This window comes from Toxorhynchites rutilus, chromosome 2, assembly GCF_029784135.1.
Source record: "Toxorhynchites rutilus septentrionalis strain SRP chromosome 2, ASM2978413v1, whole genome shotgun sequence".
In the NCBI taxonomy this organism is placed as follows: domain Eukaryota; kingdom Metazoa; phylum Arthropoda; class Insecta; order Diptera; family Culicidae; genus Toxorhynchites; species Toxorhynchites rutilus.
Window position 1 is genome coordinate 56,258,167 of NC_073745.1, and position 12,829 is coordinate 56,270,995.

The 12,829-nt window shown below is 40.8% G+C and overlaps 2 protein-coding genes across 4 annotated transcripts in view; one reads left to right on the forward strand and one right to left on the reverse strand.

Moving 5' to 3' along the window:
* On the forward strand, window positions 1-10,572 carry LOC129768001 (uncharacterized). Of its 2 annotated transcripts, XM_055769347.1 has the most exons (3): window positions 1-704; window positions 764-963; window positions 1,042-10,572. In XM_055769347.1, exons 1-3 carry the CDS (start codon window positions 211-213, stop codon window positions 1,710-1,712), a joined length of 1,365 nt encoding a protein of 454 aa, XP_055625322.1. In that variant the 5' UTR covers window positions 1-210; the 3' UTR covers window positions 1,713-10,572. The 2 variants fall into 2 exon arrangements, with proteins under 2 accessions (XP_055625322.1, XP_055625321.1); XM_055769346.1 differs by having other exon boundaries at window positions 764-10,570.
* The window catches only part of LOC129768000 (carboxylesterase 5A), a 24,335-nt gene continuing 21,388 nt past the window's right edge, over window positions 9,883-12,829 (reverse strand). For both annotated transcript variants that reach the window (XM_055769345.1, XM_055769344.1), the window contains exons 3-5: window positions 11,739-12,818; window positions 11,255-11,670; window positions 9,883-10,938 (exon numbers count right to left, since the gene is read on the reverse strand). In XM_055769345.1, coding sequence (XP_055625320.1) covers window positions 10,350-10,938; window positions 11,255-11,670; window positions 11,739-12,818 — 2,085 coding nt within the window. In that variant the 3' untranslated portion in view covers window positions 9,883-10,349. The remainder of the gene's footprint in view (window positions 10,939-11,254; window positions 11,671-11,738; window positions 12,819-12,829) is intronic.

Genomic DNA, 12,829 nt, shown 5'->3' on the forward strand with positions numbered 1-12,829 from the left:
CAAAGTTTTCTACCGCTCACTGCTATATAATTGTTTGTCTCCGGAACGTTTGTTTAGTCCTGAAGTCTCTGCGATAACAGTGCATAGGGAAGTTCGTCGTCCTTTGAGTTGTTTCAATTTGAAGAAGTTTAACCACGCCAGAGACGCGATTGGAAGTTCCGTTTTTTTCCCTGGTCTATCCGTGTATACAATCAAAAGTGCTACAGCAACATGGTCAGTTACGGTCAAGAACTGTTGGAAAACATTTCCGACCTGTGCCGGGTTTGCTCCTCCCCAGGCTCGCACAGTATTTTCGACAAAATTGCGCCCTATCTGCACGCGCATCCTCGTGAGATTCCCCGCTGGGGGACGCCTATCTGTAAGCTAGTCACCGATGTTACTGGATTGGAGATATCAAAGGACGACGGATTGCCCCAGAAGATTTGTGTGTTGTGCATTTCCTACCTGAAACACGCGCACACCTTCCGGCAGCAGGCTATTGACAATGTGGGGTCGATTCTGGCTGCCAAACAGGTCGCAAAGATTGAAAAGCTTGACGAAGAAAGCAGAGGCAACATGCATTCCGATGGGGAACGGCCAGACACTCATCAGAAAGATTCGTATAAAGTAGCGCTCCAGCAGGTACTGGACGGGATGACAAAGTTGTCTGCAAAGCAGAACAATGCGGTTGAGGAAAAGTCAAGGCGTGTCAATGCGAAGAGCAGGTAGAATTTTCTGTTTTCATTCTCTGTCATTAAAAATAAAGATTATGATAAAATTTCAGATTGCAAGCCATATCTTCAGAGGTATTGCCGTCAACTGTACTGAACGGAGTCTTCAGCTATAAAGAGAAAGAGTTTGAAGAAGATGACATTATGAATCTTGATGTTTTGAAGGAGCATAATATCGTAGTTAACCTACCGGAGGATCTCAAACAGAAAAATTGTCCTTGTCGAAAGCGATTCATGTTAGAGGACTCAATAAGTGAGCACTTGAAACAGTGTCTTCAGTTCAAATTGATGAAATTTATCCGGGAAATCTATCACCTTCTGTTTCTCAAAGAAAATAGTTCGATGTCATCATTCGAATTCATTCAGAGGGCTGTATTTTACGTGAGGAAGTGCTCTACTATGATCGCAAGCTATGCTGGCATGGAGGCGGAAATAACGGAGGATGTAGCTGAAGAAAAACTTTCCGCACGAGAATCAGAACAGATCAACCAGCAAGAAGCGGAAGATTCGTCGCCTCTAACGTCGGTTACAGTCGATGAAGGCGAGAGCCCTATACCAACCGGATCTACCTCAACATCACCCTTGCGCACGATTGCCCGTTGTGAGGAGTGTCAAATATCATTTGAAACATGTAAAGACCTGGAAACGCACAACAACGACTATCATCGCGAACAGCATACATTCGCGGCCGCTCTAAATAACCTTCCCTCTTCGTTTCCTCAATCGTACATTCCCACGTTTTCTAAGCGGATAGAAATAATCAAAAACAGGCTGCTATCGAACTCACCGGACTTTGGGCCCGACTATCGAGGCCTGTTGCAGAAGCAATGCTGGAAGTGCAGAAAACGTTTCAGTTCGACGCCACAGCTGAGGACCCACTTTGGCCAATGTCGTGGAAGATTTTTGCGCCAGCGGCCCCAGCAGAACGGTAGCCCGTTTCATTCCAATCAGCGGAACGGAATGAATGCTAAGTTTACGCCAAGGAATGACTCAAGACGGTAGAATTGATTTCTACATCGAAGATTTTTTTGCTTTTGATACTTGATGTGAAATTGATGTTCTTTTTTTTTTTTTTTTTTTTCATGTTCAGAGATATGCAGTCAAATTATTCATGTACAACTAATGTCCCATTATTGACATCTAATGTGTTCCTGTATCTCAGGTACAGTTTAGCACGAATCAATATGTTCGAGACTTTGACATCTTCTGAATCTTCCCTCTGTAGGAGATCTTGGTATGCTTGTTTCTTGAACACCCATACCCTTTTGACATCAGGACGTTCTCTTTTAGCCACTATGACAGAGAATGTGTCTGCTGGTGAAATCTGTTCATCAGTTATACTGACCACATTGTTCTCGGTTCCTCGAGCAATGGGAAGATACTCCAGTTTCGGGAGTTTCACAGCTGGCAATTTTAATTCTGCAGCTCCAACAGGCAGATTGATCGGTTTTGGTTTTATGATCGGGATAATTTGGCTCTGAGTCGGAAGAGTTGTTGTTGAAGTTTGGGCGGGTTGAGTTGATGCCCTCTTATCGATACGAATACTCTCTGTCATTTCATTGTTCTGCACATGAAGAATTATTGACTTCCCATCGGTTGTGATGAAAGTCACTCGATTGGTCGGGTCCGCATTAATAAATCTCAGTTCTCGATTCAAGTATTTGAAGAGCCAATTTTCTCTGGTCTTATCCTCATCTTCAGCGATCTCAATGAAATGTAATTTGGATCTGTTGGGTGTGTCTGCCTCAATATTTAGTTCACGCATCTCCGCAGCAAGATCCTTGTCACAAGCGACAGGTGACACTTCTGTCTCACCGGATGCTTCGGATCCTGCGCTCAATGAGACATCAGCTGTTTGTTGTTCTACACTCACAGCAACGTCTGACTGCGTACCCTTAAATACGGGAGCTTTCTCTAAGATCTTCCCTGTAGATGTACTGGGTCCAGCCTGATTTAGAATCGAAAAATTTGGTGTTTCGCCCGGATCAACTTCTAATCCTCCCAATGATTTGACAACAGCTCCAAGCTTCTTCGGGTCTAGTCCCGGTTTTCCATCTGAGCCCACAGGGAGCTTCTTTCCCATCTTCAACTCTGGTCTGCTAGACATTATATTTTATAAGTTGACTGAGTTCTGTTGATGTTCTCGTCGAATCGATCGAGCTGTAGTCTTAACTGTGTTATTAGGTATTTTAGTCATTTTTACACTATCAGACATATGAGTTTTGATCAAAAAGTTACACGAATATTTTTTTAAATGTTTATTTGTCTATTCAAAGTTAAAAAATCGTTTGTTTGCGATCAAACCTTGTATTCTTGTAACTTTTATTTTATACCTATAAAGACTGAAATAATTCTAATCAACGCGTATCATTTGTAAAGTGTCTCAGACGATTTTAATAAAATATACACCTGGGACCACAGTACAAATATTTCCTTTTATTGTTGTTTATGGCTCACACATCCTTCCTTCAACGAATAGCAGATCATGATCAAGTGGCGAAGGTGGAAGCTAGCCATTGTAGTAGTATAGGTAAACCCACGTGTAAAAATTGGGTAATAGTGTTTGTGAAAGGAGAGCAAAGCACACGTGAATAGATTAATTCACTTATCAGACTGTGTGGCGCTTCATTGACACGAGTCTTTAAATACATTTGAAAAAAAAACAACAATTCAATACTAAACTAAAATGTATGAACGATATGTTCCGATGAACAATTGCAAATATAAATATATATAGAAGGTGGATTTGCATATGAAGTAAAATTCTGATTATACGCGAGCGTAACATGAGTGAATGTAATATTTTTCCGTTTACTGTTTTTGAAAGCATAGGCAGCCGTGGCAGAGTTCCGAGCTCTGGAATACAATTTTCTTACTCAATATTAAAGTTGCTAAAACTTATATTATAGACCCATTAAACGTAAAAATAATAATTGTATTGATATCAACACATTTTTATTCTATTGATTTTCATGTCATGAAACGCTATGACTCAGGAATAACATTTTATTGAGTGATTTTTATAGCTATTTCGATGATGTTGTCTGGCATCAGTATCGAAAAAATAACGATGCTTTCACCAACACAAACAAAACCATTGCAGAAGGTTGAAAAATGAAAATTTAACTTTCAGAGCACTTGCTCGAGTTTTCCGACGTTTTTCACGACAGCAGATGAAAATTTAATATCTTGTGAGTAATCGATTAGAGTTTGGTTGATATTACTTGTGTGAAAACGGTCATTTTCTTCACACTGTTTCGCAAAATTATTGATTTTCGGGCGAGGGGTGAGGGAGGGAGATGAAAGAAATGAGCGCCATTGTGGCAGCCATTTGTGGCTAGCTTCCACCTTCACCTTAAGGTGGCTTGCATTAGGGTGCCAATTAATGTATGGGAAAAAATCGACCCTAAAATTTCAAAAAGTTACCCTGTACGAAATGTTCACCACCTCTAAAAAACACCCTATGCCAAATTTCAGCTCAATCGGACTTAAGGGAGAGTGGCGCAAAGCGGTCAAAGTTTGAGTTTTTTGAAAATCGAAAAATCACCTAAGGGCGGAGTAAAGGAAATCGGGGTTTTCGAAAAAAAAAATTTGCCAAATGTTTTAAATTGCCATCTCGAAAATTTTTTTTTGTCAAAAATCGACACTCTGGGACTTCTCTGAGAGTTTTTTTTTCGGAATACGAAACGAAAAGTATGATTTAGGGTGCCAATAAAAATAGTTATCTCGATTTTTCATTCGAAACTTGCTACGAAATGTTGATTTGCACGATAATATACCCTATGCAGAATATTAGCTCATACGGACTCCATTTACTGGTGTCGCAGACATTAAAGTTGAGTTTTTTGAAAACCGAAAAATCACCGGAAGTTGGGTTTTTTTTAAAATCGAGGGGTTGTATACGACCGCTTAGGACGTAGGACTACGCAATCTTTTTTTTTTTTTAATTTTTTGGTTTATCATTTCGGATATTATTTGCGAATACGTCGAAATTCCATAAATCACTCTTTAGTAAAAAGTTCCGGGGTCCCTGAAGAGTTTTAACAGCTTGCGTGGCTTCGTAGAATCATTTCGAGAAGCAACGATTCTTTCTTGCCTTTGCGAGAACAATACACTAATTGGACATATGTCGCAATTTCTTTCTTTATATCAATGCATGCATTTCACTGAGTATTTAACGAGAGACATCTTTCGTGCATCGCCATTCAACAAGCATTAAACACGCGTCTAACAGATGCACACAGTTGCAGCGATAAAAATGAAACATCGAAACACTCGTTATGTGAAATATTCGCTAGCGTTCACAGCTCGAGGGATAACATATAATACAAAACGTGCAGAATAAGCGACCTTTGTTGTTTCGGGCTCAGAAAGATTCTGAGAATTTTCCTCAGAGGAGATGCAATGCTTATACGCCAGCGACAGTTTACTCACGAGGAGCCGATCTGGCGTAGTGGTAACATCCATACCTCTCACGCTGAAGATCACGAGTTCAATTCTCACTCCCAACATTCTTCCAAAATTGGAAGTAAAAAGTGACGAACCAGCCAAAAGTGTTGAAAGTCACTATAATACAGATATAAAAAAAAAAAAAAAGTTTACTCACTATGCAAGGGTGGAGTTTACTTCCCAAATATTCTCTTTTCGCTATCCCTCTTCGTTGTTTCTATTCAAGCGGCTGCATAAGTTGTCCGTTATTGACAGCTCTCTTCGGGAAAGCACACAAATGGACAAAACAAATGTATGGGGAAATGGGAATGCTTCCAATTTTCATCAATTCAAACCATATACAGACAATGGGATTGTAATGTATAGCATATCAAACAAATCTCAGAAAATTTCCGATTCTATTGGTGTGCAAATCGTTAAAATCCGTTCGCAGCAAAAATAGTTATCTTTATTCCATAAAAACGTGACCTGTTTTCTGATTTGGCACCCTTAATGTAAGACGTAGTCCTACGTCAAAAAGAATTGATGCCAAATGTCTTAAAATTGCATGACACGTCGAGATTTACAGTCAGAAAATGAGAAGTCAGAAAATCCGGATTTCTGCGTCGTCGGCTATGTTCAGATGTCATTATGCTCTCAATTGTCATCATATTGTCAATAATATTACCGTGTTTGGTCCACTTTCTGATTTTCGAGCATCAATATTGTGACATTTCATATGGATGCATGATGTTGACGTTTTACCTCACGAACTTCCAGACTAAGCTGTCAGGTTTGCAAGCGGACATATAATTTTTGTTAGTCTTTTTTGCGATTTTGCGATTTATAAACTTCTGAAATTGTCATCATCAAACTACCCATCTATAAGGTCGTGAACATCAGTGGCTGAATAATCCCTTTTATACCGCGCGGCGAATGAGGTGGGATGGCTCAAGCCACTGCATTCCCGTAGGCGAATGGCGTGACTGGTCACTAAGTGAGGTTTGAATTTAGAAATTCAAAAAGGTTCATGACTTCCATTTGATTGATACATTGAAAGACAAAAATACAGATTTAGAACAATGAAAAAACTCCATTCAAATGCAATTACTACACAGTCCTATGTCAAGATCCCGTCCGTGCCTTTAGGCCCAGACCCATCAACTTTTATAATAATAATTTTTAGTAGGAATATCGAAAAATTAAGAGGAAATAGGTTAAGTTAGGATTAGGAATACGCGCTTCAAGTAATTAAATAATACCAAGTAGATATTTTCATTCAAATTTTACCAATTAAAAATTGCCTTTTAGTCTTCTAATCTGATGTAGAATAGTTTGGCTCCCAAACTCGAATGTCGCCACTAGCCATCGCGGATACTTTCGTTGTCTCGGGTTGAGGGCGATATTGTCCGTGTAAGGTGGAAAAATATTGATTGAGGTTAGATCGGATGTCGAAAGCCTCGCTGTCACAATTTTGGAGACATTTATTGTTAATAATTTTGATCGTGTAAGGTGCCCATAAGGGATGACAGGGTGAATGATGAAGTTGCCCCACAATGCATGATGTGTTTTTGTTACGATGTGTTATTTTTTTATAACAATCTACTACCTAGAGAAAGTATTGTTATTAGAGGCAAAAATAATCGAATTAATAAAAATGAACAAACTACACTTTTTCATCAATTAATGCTAGTGGTTCAAATCGTTAGGGCCCTACATACATTTTGGCACACTGAAATTCCAGTATTATTAACTTCTAAATTTCTCTAAAGTAAAATATAATTCAATTTTACTTCTCGTTAAATCTTAGGTTTGATTATTCTGAACACTAGAATTGTATAATTTGAACTTTTTCTTTCATTAAAACAACTAGAAAATAAGAATTACGCAAATTATAATGTTCATTGACATGATTCTCCGGTCCTTTTCCGGTCCTTTTAAGAAGAGACATCTGACAGCATGCGGAAAAAAGACAGCATGGGGGAAGAGCTGCAAGAATTTGTTTTCAAGGAAAATGGACTTGAAAAATAATAAATTTGATTGACTCCGCATGACCTAGGTTATAATATGAATTCTCCGAAACGAATTTATTTTTTATGCACCAACCTTTGAGAAGAGCGTGTTTAAACTACATAATCATATTGAGAATATACAGTGACTCATACTCGTAATCGTACCTCACCATGCAGATCTCTTTTCCATTCTTTTGAATGTCGAAAACAATCTTTCGGAACATTCTATTTAGATAAAGTCATAGTGTCATATGAGAGTTAAAAGGTTTGCTATCTGTTTTCAGAATAATGTTTTTTATTTCTCTAAAAATGGTGAATGTATGTGCTAATGTATGAAAATTGACTCAAACTCATATTCCCATACATTTGTTCTGCGCATTTCTGTGCCCACCTACCTATGTTTTCTATCCGAGTAACGAGTGGAGTCGTGAGATATTATTTTTGTATACTACTGCGAATAAGTAAATTGCTCGCTGGAAATTCAAATGCAACGCTCGTTCGTACGAACACTGTAGAGGGACAGCAGAACGAATTTCATATTTTCACTCTGCTGAGTGTTTCGTGCCTCATATATCACCACTTTTGCATGTTTATGCGCATCATATATCACCCAAAATATGGCTTGAATTTGTATATACGCTAGTTATACGATTTAATGTTTGCTGGGCTATTCGCACCCCAATATGTTCCCGAAAAACGTAATCCTACGTCATCCTACGAGATATCAGCGAGTAAGTAATTTGGTTGCGTCCACAGCTCAATCCAATACGAAGACATGTGATGACGCAAAACAAGGAAGAACAAGTGATGTTCATCTATAACGATACTGAAAATTTGCCTCAAATATTCCCCTTCGTTCTTCTTCTTCTCTTCTTTGTTCACGGGGACTTTAAAACATTCACCTTCGTTGATTGCCGATAAGTTGCTCGTTATTGACGGCATGGGTAGGGAAGCTCACAAGTGCTCCCGTGGCCGAGTGGTTAGCGTCATAACTAACATGCCGGGTGTTCGGGTTCGATTCCCGTTCTGGTCGGGGGAATTTTTCGTCAAAGAAATTTCCTCCGACTTGCACTGTGATCACGCGTATTCAAGAGCTTGCCACTCAGAATGCATTCAAGGCGTGTTATTTGGCATAGAAATCTCAACTAAGTACTAATAAAAATGACGCAAGTAATACTACGTTGAGACGGCGAAGTTCCTCTAGGAACGTTAGTGTCATTGAAGAAAAAGAAGAAGAAGAAGAAGAAGGGAAGCTCACAAATGAGCAGAACAAATGTATGGGAGATTGAAATGCTCCTAGTTTTCATTAATTTAAATCGTTTACACATTAGGGGATTTTAATATATAACATAAAAACAAATCTTAGGAAATTTCCGGTTCGTTTGGTATGCCAATCCTTAAAATCCGTTCACGGCAAAAATAGTTATTAACATTAACTTTATTTTATAAAAACGTGACCTGTTTTCTGATTTGGTACCCTTAATGAAAGACGTAGTTCTACGTCAAAAAGAGAGAAGTATGGATGCCCGACCGGCACTCTCAGTGTCAGCAACTGCTGAATCGGTCGAATCGATTGGAAACGAGTGCGAGTCGGTTCTGAAAATTTGCCTTCTACCTACTTAAAAGTTTCTTTTTGTTTTGACACGGGCCGATCGCCACATACAGTAGAACCCCGATTATCCGTTATCCGTCAAAATAGTCGGGTTAGGTCACCGCGTATAACGAACATCGCGGATAACGCAATTTTGTCTTGTCTATCCATCTGTAAGGTCGTTTACATCAGTGATAAGATAATGTGGAAGCCATGACCAAAAAAAAGAGCAAGATTCTACCACTCACTGACAAATTTCGGGACGGTTTATAGAACTACTAAGAAACCCGCGATCGCGGATCATCCGCTCGCGGATAATCGAGGTTCTACTGTACATGCATACAAATTAGACGCAATGTATTTAAAAAAAATTGTCCACGTGGAAATTATCTATACCCCCTCCTCCCTCACGAAATGTCCACGCTTGTCGGACATTTCGTGACCCCTACCCCTCCTAAAGTTGTGGACAGCCACTAAGTAAAGAAGTGACACTGTTAAAAAAGCGAGCGAAAGACACTGAGACAAAAGCCTTCTTTTGGCAATATTTTCGGCTTACAGTAGGAATTGTATAGAAATTATATATCTCAAAAATACACATACACTATCATACTGAAATGCCTTCACATACTTCATAAGGTCTTCAAAATGTCTACACAAAATCAAAAGTCTTCACAGTATGTTGAAAGTCTTCAAAATGAAGACATCTACAAAAGCGAGTACAAATGTAAAAGGCTCAACACTGCATTGGAAGATATTCCATTATGTCGCCAGTTCACCGAACTTTTACGCATTCCCTTTGATGATTTAGGCAAAATGTTGATAACTATTTTCTGCGATAACTACTACCATAATGCATAAATTGAACTAAATTGGGATTTGTTTGCAATTGAATTCGTAAATTGTTTTATTCATTCACTAGTTTAACATGTTCGACGCCCAAAGCGGCTTTTCTAAGTTTCTTGCGGAGCAAAACTTGCGAATAAATGATTAAATGAAGATCAAACTTAGTTTGTAGATAACTTTTACATGATCTGGCAATATTTTATTTAATTTGAAGATTGGAATTCGGGTGAATGTTATAGAATTCTAAGTGGATTCTTATTTTACTAAATAATTTGAGAATCTTAGAATAAGTTGTAAAGATTTTATTGAACTCTAGCCTAATTCCACATCACACAAAAAATCATATCGAAAAATAGATAAATTCAACCCTGATACCGACTTCTAAAAATGATCTTTCGAAAGTTGATACCGCCAATTCCGGACTTCCAGTTCTTCATCCAGATCGGTCAGAATTGTGCTGACGTTCTCCCCGAATTCATTGACTTGCCGTGTGGGCCTGCCGGATATCCCCGTTAGGCCACCGATGACACTCTTGTTGCTAGCACTGGCCGCCACATTGATCGTTCCTTCGGTTCCGTTGTGTAGAAATCGTTTGTAGTTCTCTCCGTACAGGGGATTGCTACGCACCACGTGATCCGTCTTCACTCGATGACTAATTCCGGTGACGTTGTACGTATCGTCTTCATCGGCCGTATTGCCACTGACCTCCGCCTTCTTACTGCGACTCTTCCGATCGAACAGCTGCGACCGGAAGAAGAACTTGTGTCATAAGATGCTGGTGAAGCTCTTGTTGGTGCTCCTCTTCAGCGCGTAGACACACACACAGAGTACCGCTAGCAGCATGCACACCAGCGTGAGCATCGAGAAGAACGCGTGCTTGTACCGTAAGGCTTCCGATGATTCCCGGTACAACTGCTGTTCGTTCTCCAGGATAAGATCTATCCGACGGTTGCGTAGTTCTTCCTGATCGCTAGCATTCATCGCTTGACTCAACTTGGGCAGGAATCGGTGCCAAAAGCTGTCGATTTTACGCAGGTAGTGGAAGTACTCCGAGTCTTTGGTGTTGTCCACCAGAATAGCGCTCTTGGATGTGCGCGAACTTTCCTGATCGTCCAAATTGTTGCGCCCTAGAAGATAAGGGTTTTCTTGATTGAACCCACCATTGGTGTTTTCGTCCGTGTTGCTGTTAAGGAGTTTCTCCTCGATCAGATTCAAGTTATCCTCGAAGATGTCCGCCAAGCTGTGTTTCTCGTTTGTGAAGATGCTCTCTGCTCGGGTGGAGATCAGCTGGATGTACCTCAGGCCCGCTGTGTATGTTGACCACGAATCTATGCTGCGACCGGGAGTTGGATCACTGCGAAGTGCTCCTAATTATTAAATCATCGATGACAATTGAGGGGCTTAGAATGCAAGGGGTGTAAGTGACTTGATCGATTTCTCTTCATCAATTTTTTCTTCCGTTAATAACTCAACTGCAAAAACGTTCCAATTTGAGTTTGCTATAGAATCCGATAGATGAGGTTCTGACCTATCTTCCGCATTGTCAAATACAGCTGGGAATGTATTTGCAGCTAAGTTATGAACGAAAGAGAAAGTCGATGTAGAGAAATCGATCAAATCACTTACACCCCTTTCATTCTAAGCCCCTCAATTGACAATTTACAACTTACCCAACTTTAATATACTCCGTGAACAGCGCTCGCATCTTCCGGCAGAGTTTCTCCTCTGATTGAGATAGCCTCTTCCTGCTGATCTCTTGGAATAGACTCGGTCCCATCAGGAACGGTAGTTCCGACGAGTGGGAAGCTCCACCGAAGTAATTGATTCTCCCTCGCATATCGATCGATTTTGAATGATGGAAGAGATAAACATAAAGCTTTCCGCCGCTTCGCAATTCATGTTGCGTCTCTTGAGATTGGGAACGATCGTTGCCTGATGACCCGTTCGTTTGGCTAAGGATCTCAAGCGTTTTGTAGAATGGGATTTCGTGTCTGGTTTCTGTCGTCAATCTGATGATGGAATGCAGCAGATGGGCGGTGGAATCTGGGATCTGGTCGAAAAATTTCCAGCTGATCGTATCTCGGACCTATGACAAAGAAGAAACCACTTGTTATTTCAGTAGAATATGGAACTGGGGATTTCGAATAGATTTACCTGATGCTGTCCGATTCCTCCGAACTCGTATTGTTCCAGCACATTCGGGATCAACGAGTGGTTCACGTATCTTCTCAAATAATCCAAGCCCTGTTTTGCAAAGTCCAACCAATTGTTCATCATGAACGAACCCTCGTTACTAGTGATTCCAAACATGATCGGCATATCTTCTATTATGAAAGATTTTGACGCGAACAAAGATCTCGGATCGTCGAGCACATAGCGTTCCCCGGGATCCAAATAATCATCCACAATCGGGCCAAGATTGGTCGTATAGTTCCCACTTCTGTAAACATACTCGTAAGCCTTGAGCAGATCATGAACGCTCTTCTGTTGCAGACAATTGAGCATATTCCGCCCAACGTCGTAATTACAAGCCAAGATTTTAACAATCTCTTCCGACAACCTCCGATCGACATTTACCCGTGAGTAAGGCGAGAAAACCGTCCCGGACATAATTATCACCTTCCCAAAAAGTCCTCGTGCCTTCGGACTGATCATATGGGTCATAATGTTCGGTGCCCCAGTTGTTCCGTGACCGAGAAGGGTGATGCGATTGGTATCGCCTCCAAACTTTTGAATGTTATCCCGGACCCAAACGAGGGCAAGGTGCTGATCTAGCAAACCTAGATTCCCGGGAGCATACCTTTTCCCGAGCGATAACCATCCGAAAACATTCGATCGATACTGAACGGTCACCACGATAACCCCATCCGACGCTAGATCCAGTCCAGTGGGTCTGTTGACGGACCAATCGAATGCCATCTCTTCGCCGGTCACCATAACCAGCACCGGGAATCCACCGTAGCGAGCCGCCGTCTCGGGCATCCAAATGTTGAGGTAGAGGCAATCCTCGCTGGTCTCTCGCACTCGATACGATCCCTGGGGATCCACATCGTCGTAACTGTTGTTCTCAAGCTGTGGACAGATGGGCTTGAAGTCGCGTGCGTACAGTGTTCGATTCCATCCTGGGCTGGGGACTGGCGGTGCGAATCGTAACTCGTTTAGCGGTGGCTTTGCGTACGGGATGCCGAGATAGGTAAACACCGGAATGCGCGACGTTTCCGGGAAAACTTTGAGCTGTACGAGAT

Excerpts from the sequence above, each read along its gene's own strand:
- LOC129768001 (XM_055769346.1), top strand. The coding sequence starts at position 211 with ATGGTCAGTTACGGTCAAGAACTGTTGGAAAACATTTCCGACCTGTGC. Across the intron at positions 705-763 it reads CGTGTCAATGCGAAGAGCAG|ATTGCAAGCCATATCTTCAG; the intron begins GTAGAATTTTCT and ends ATAAAATTTCAG.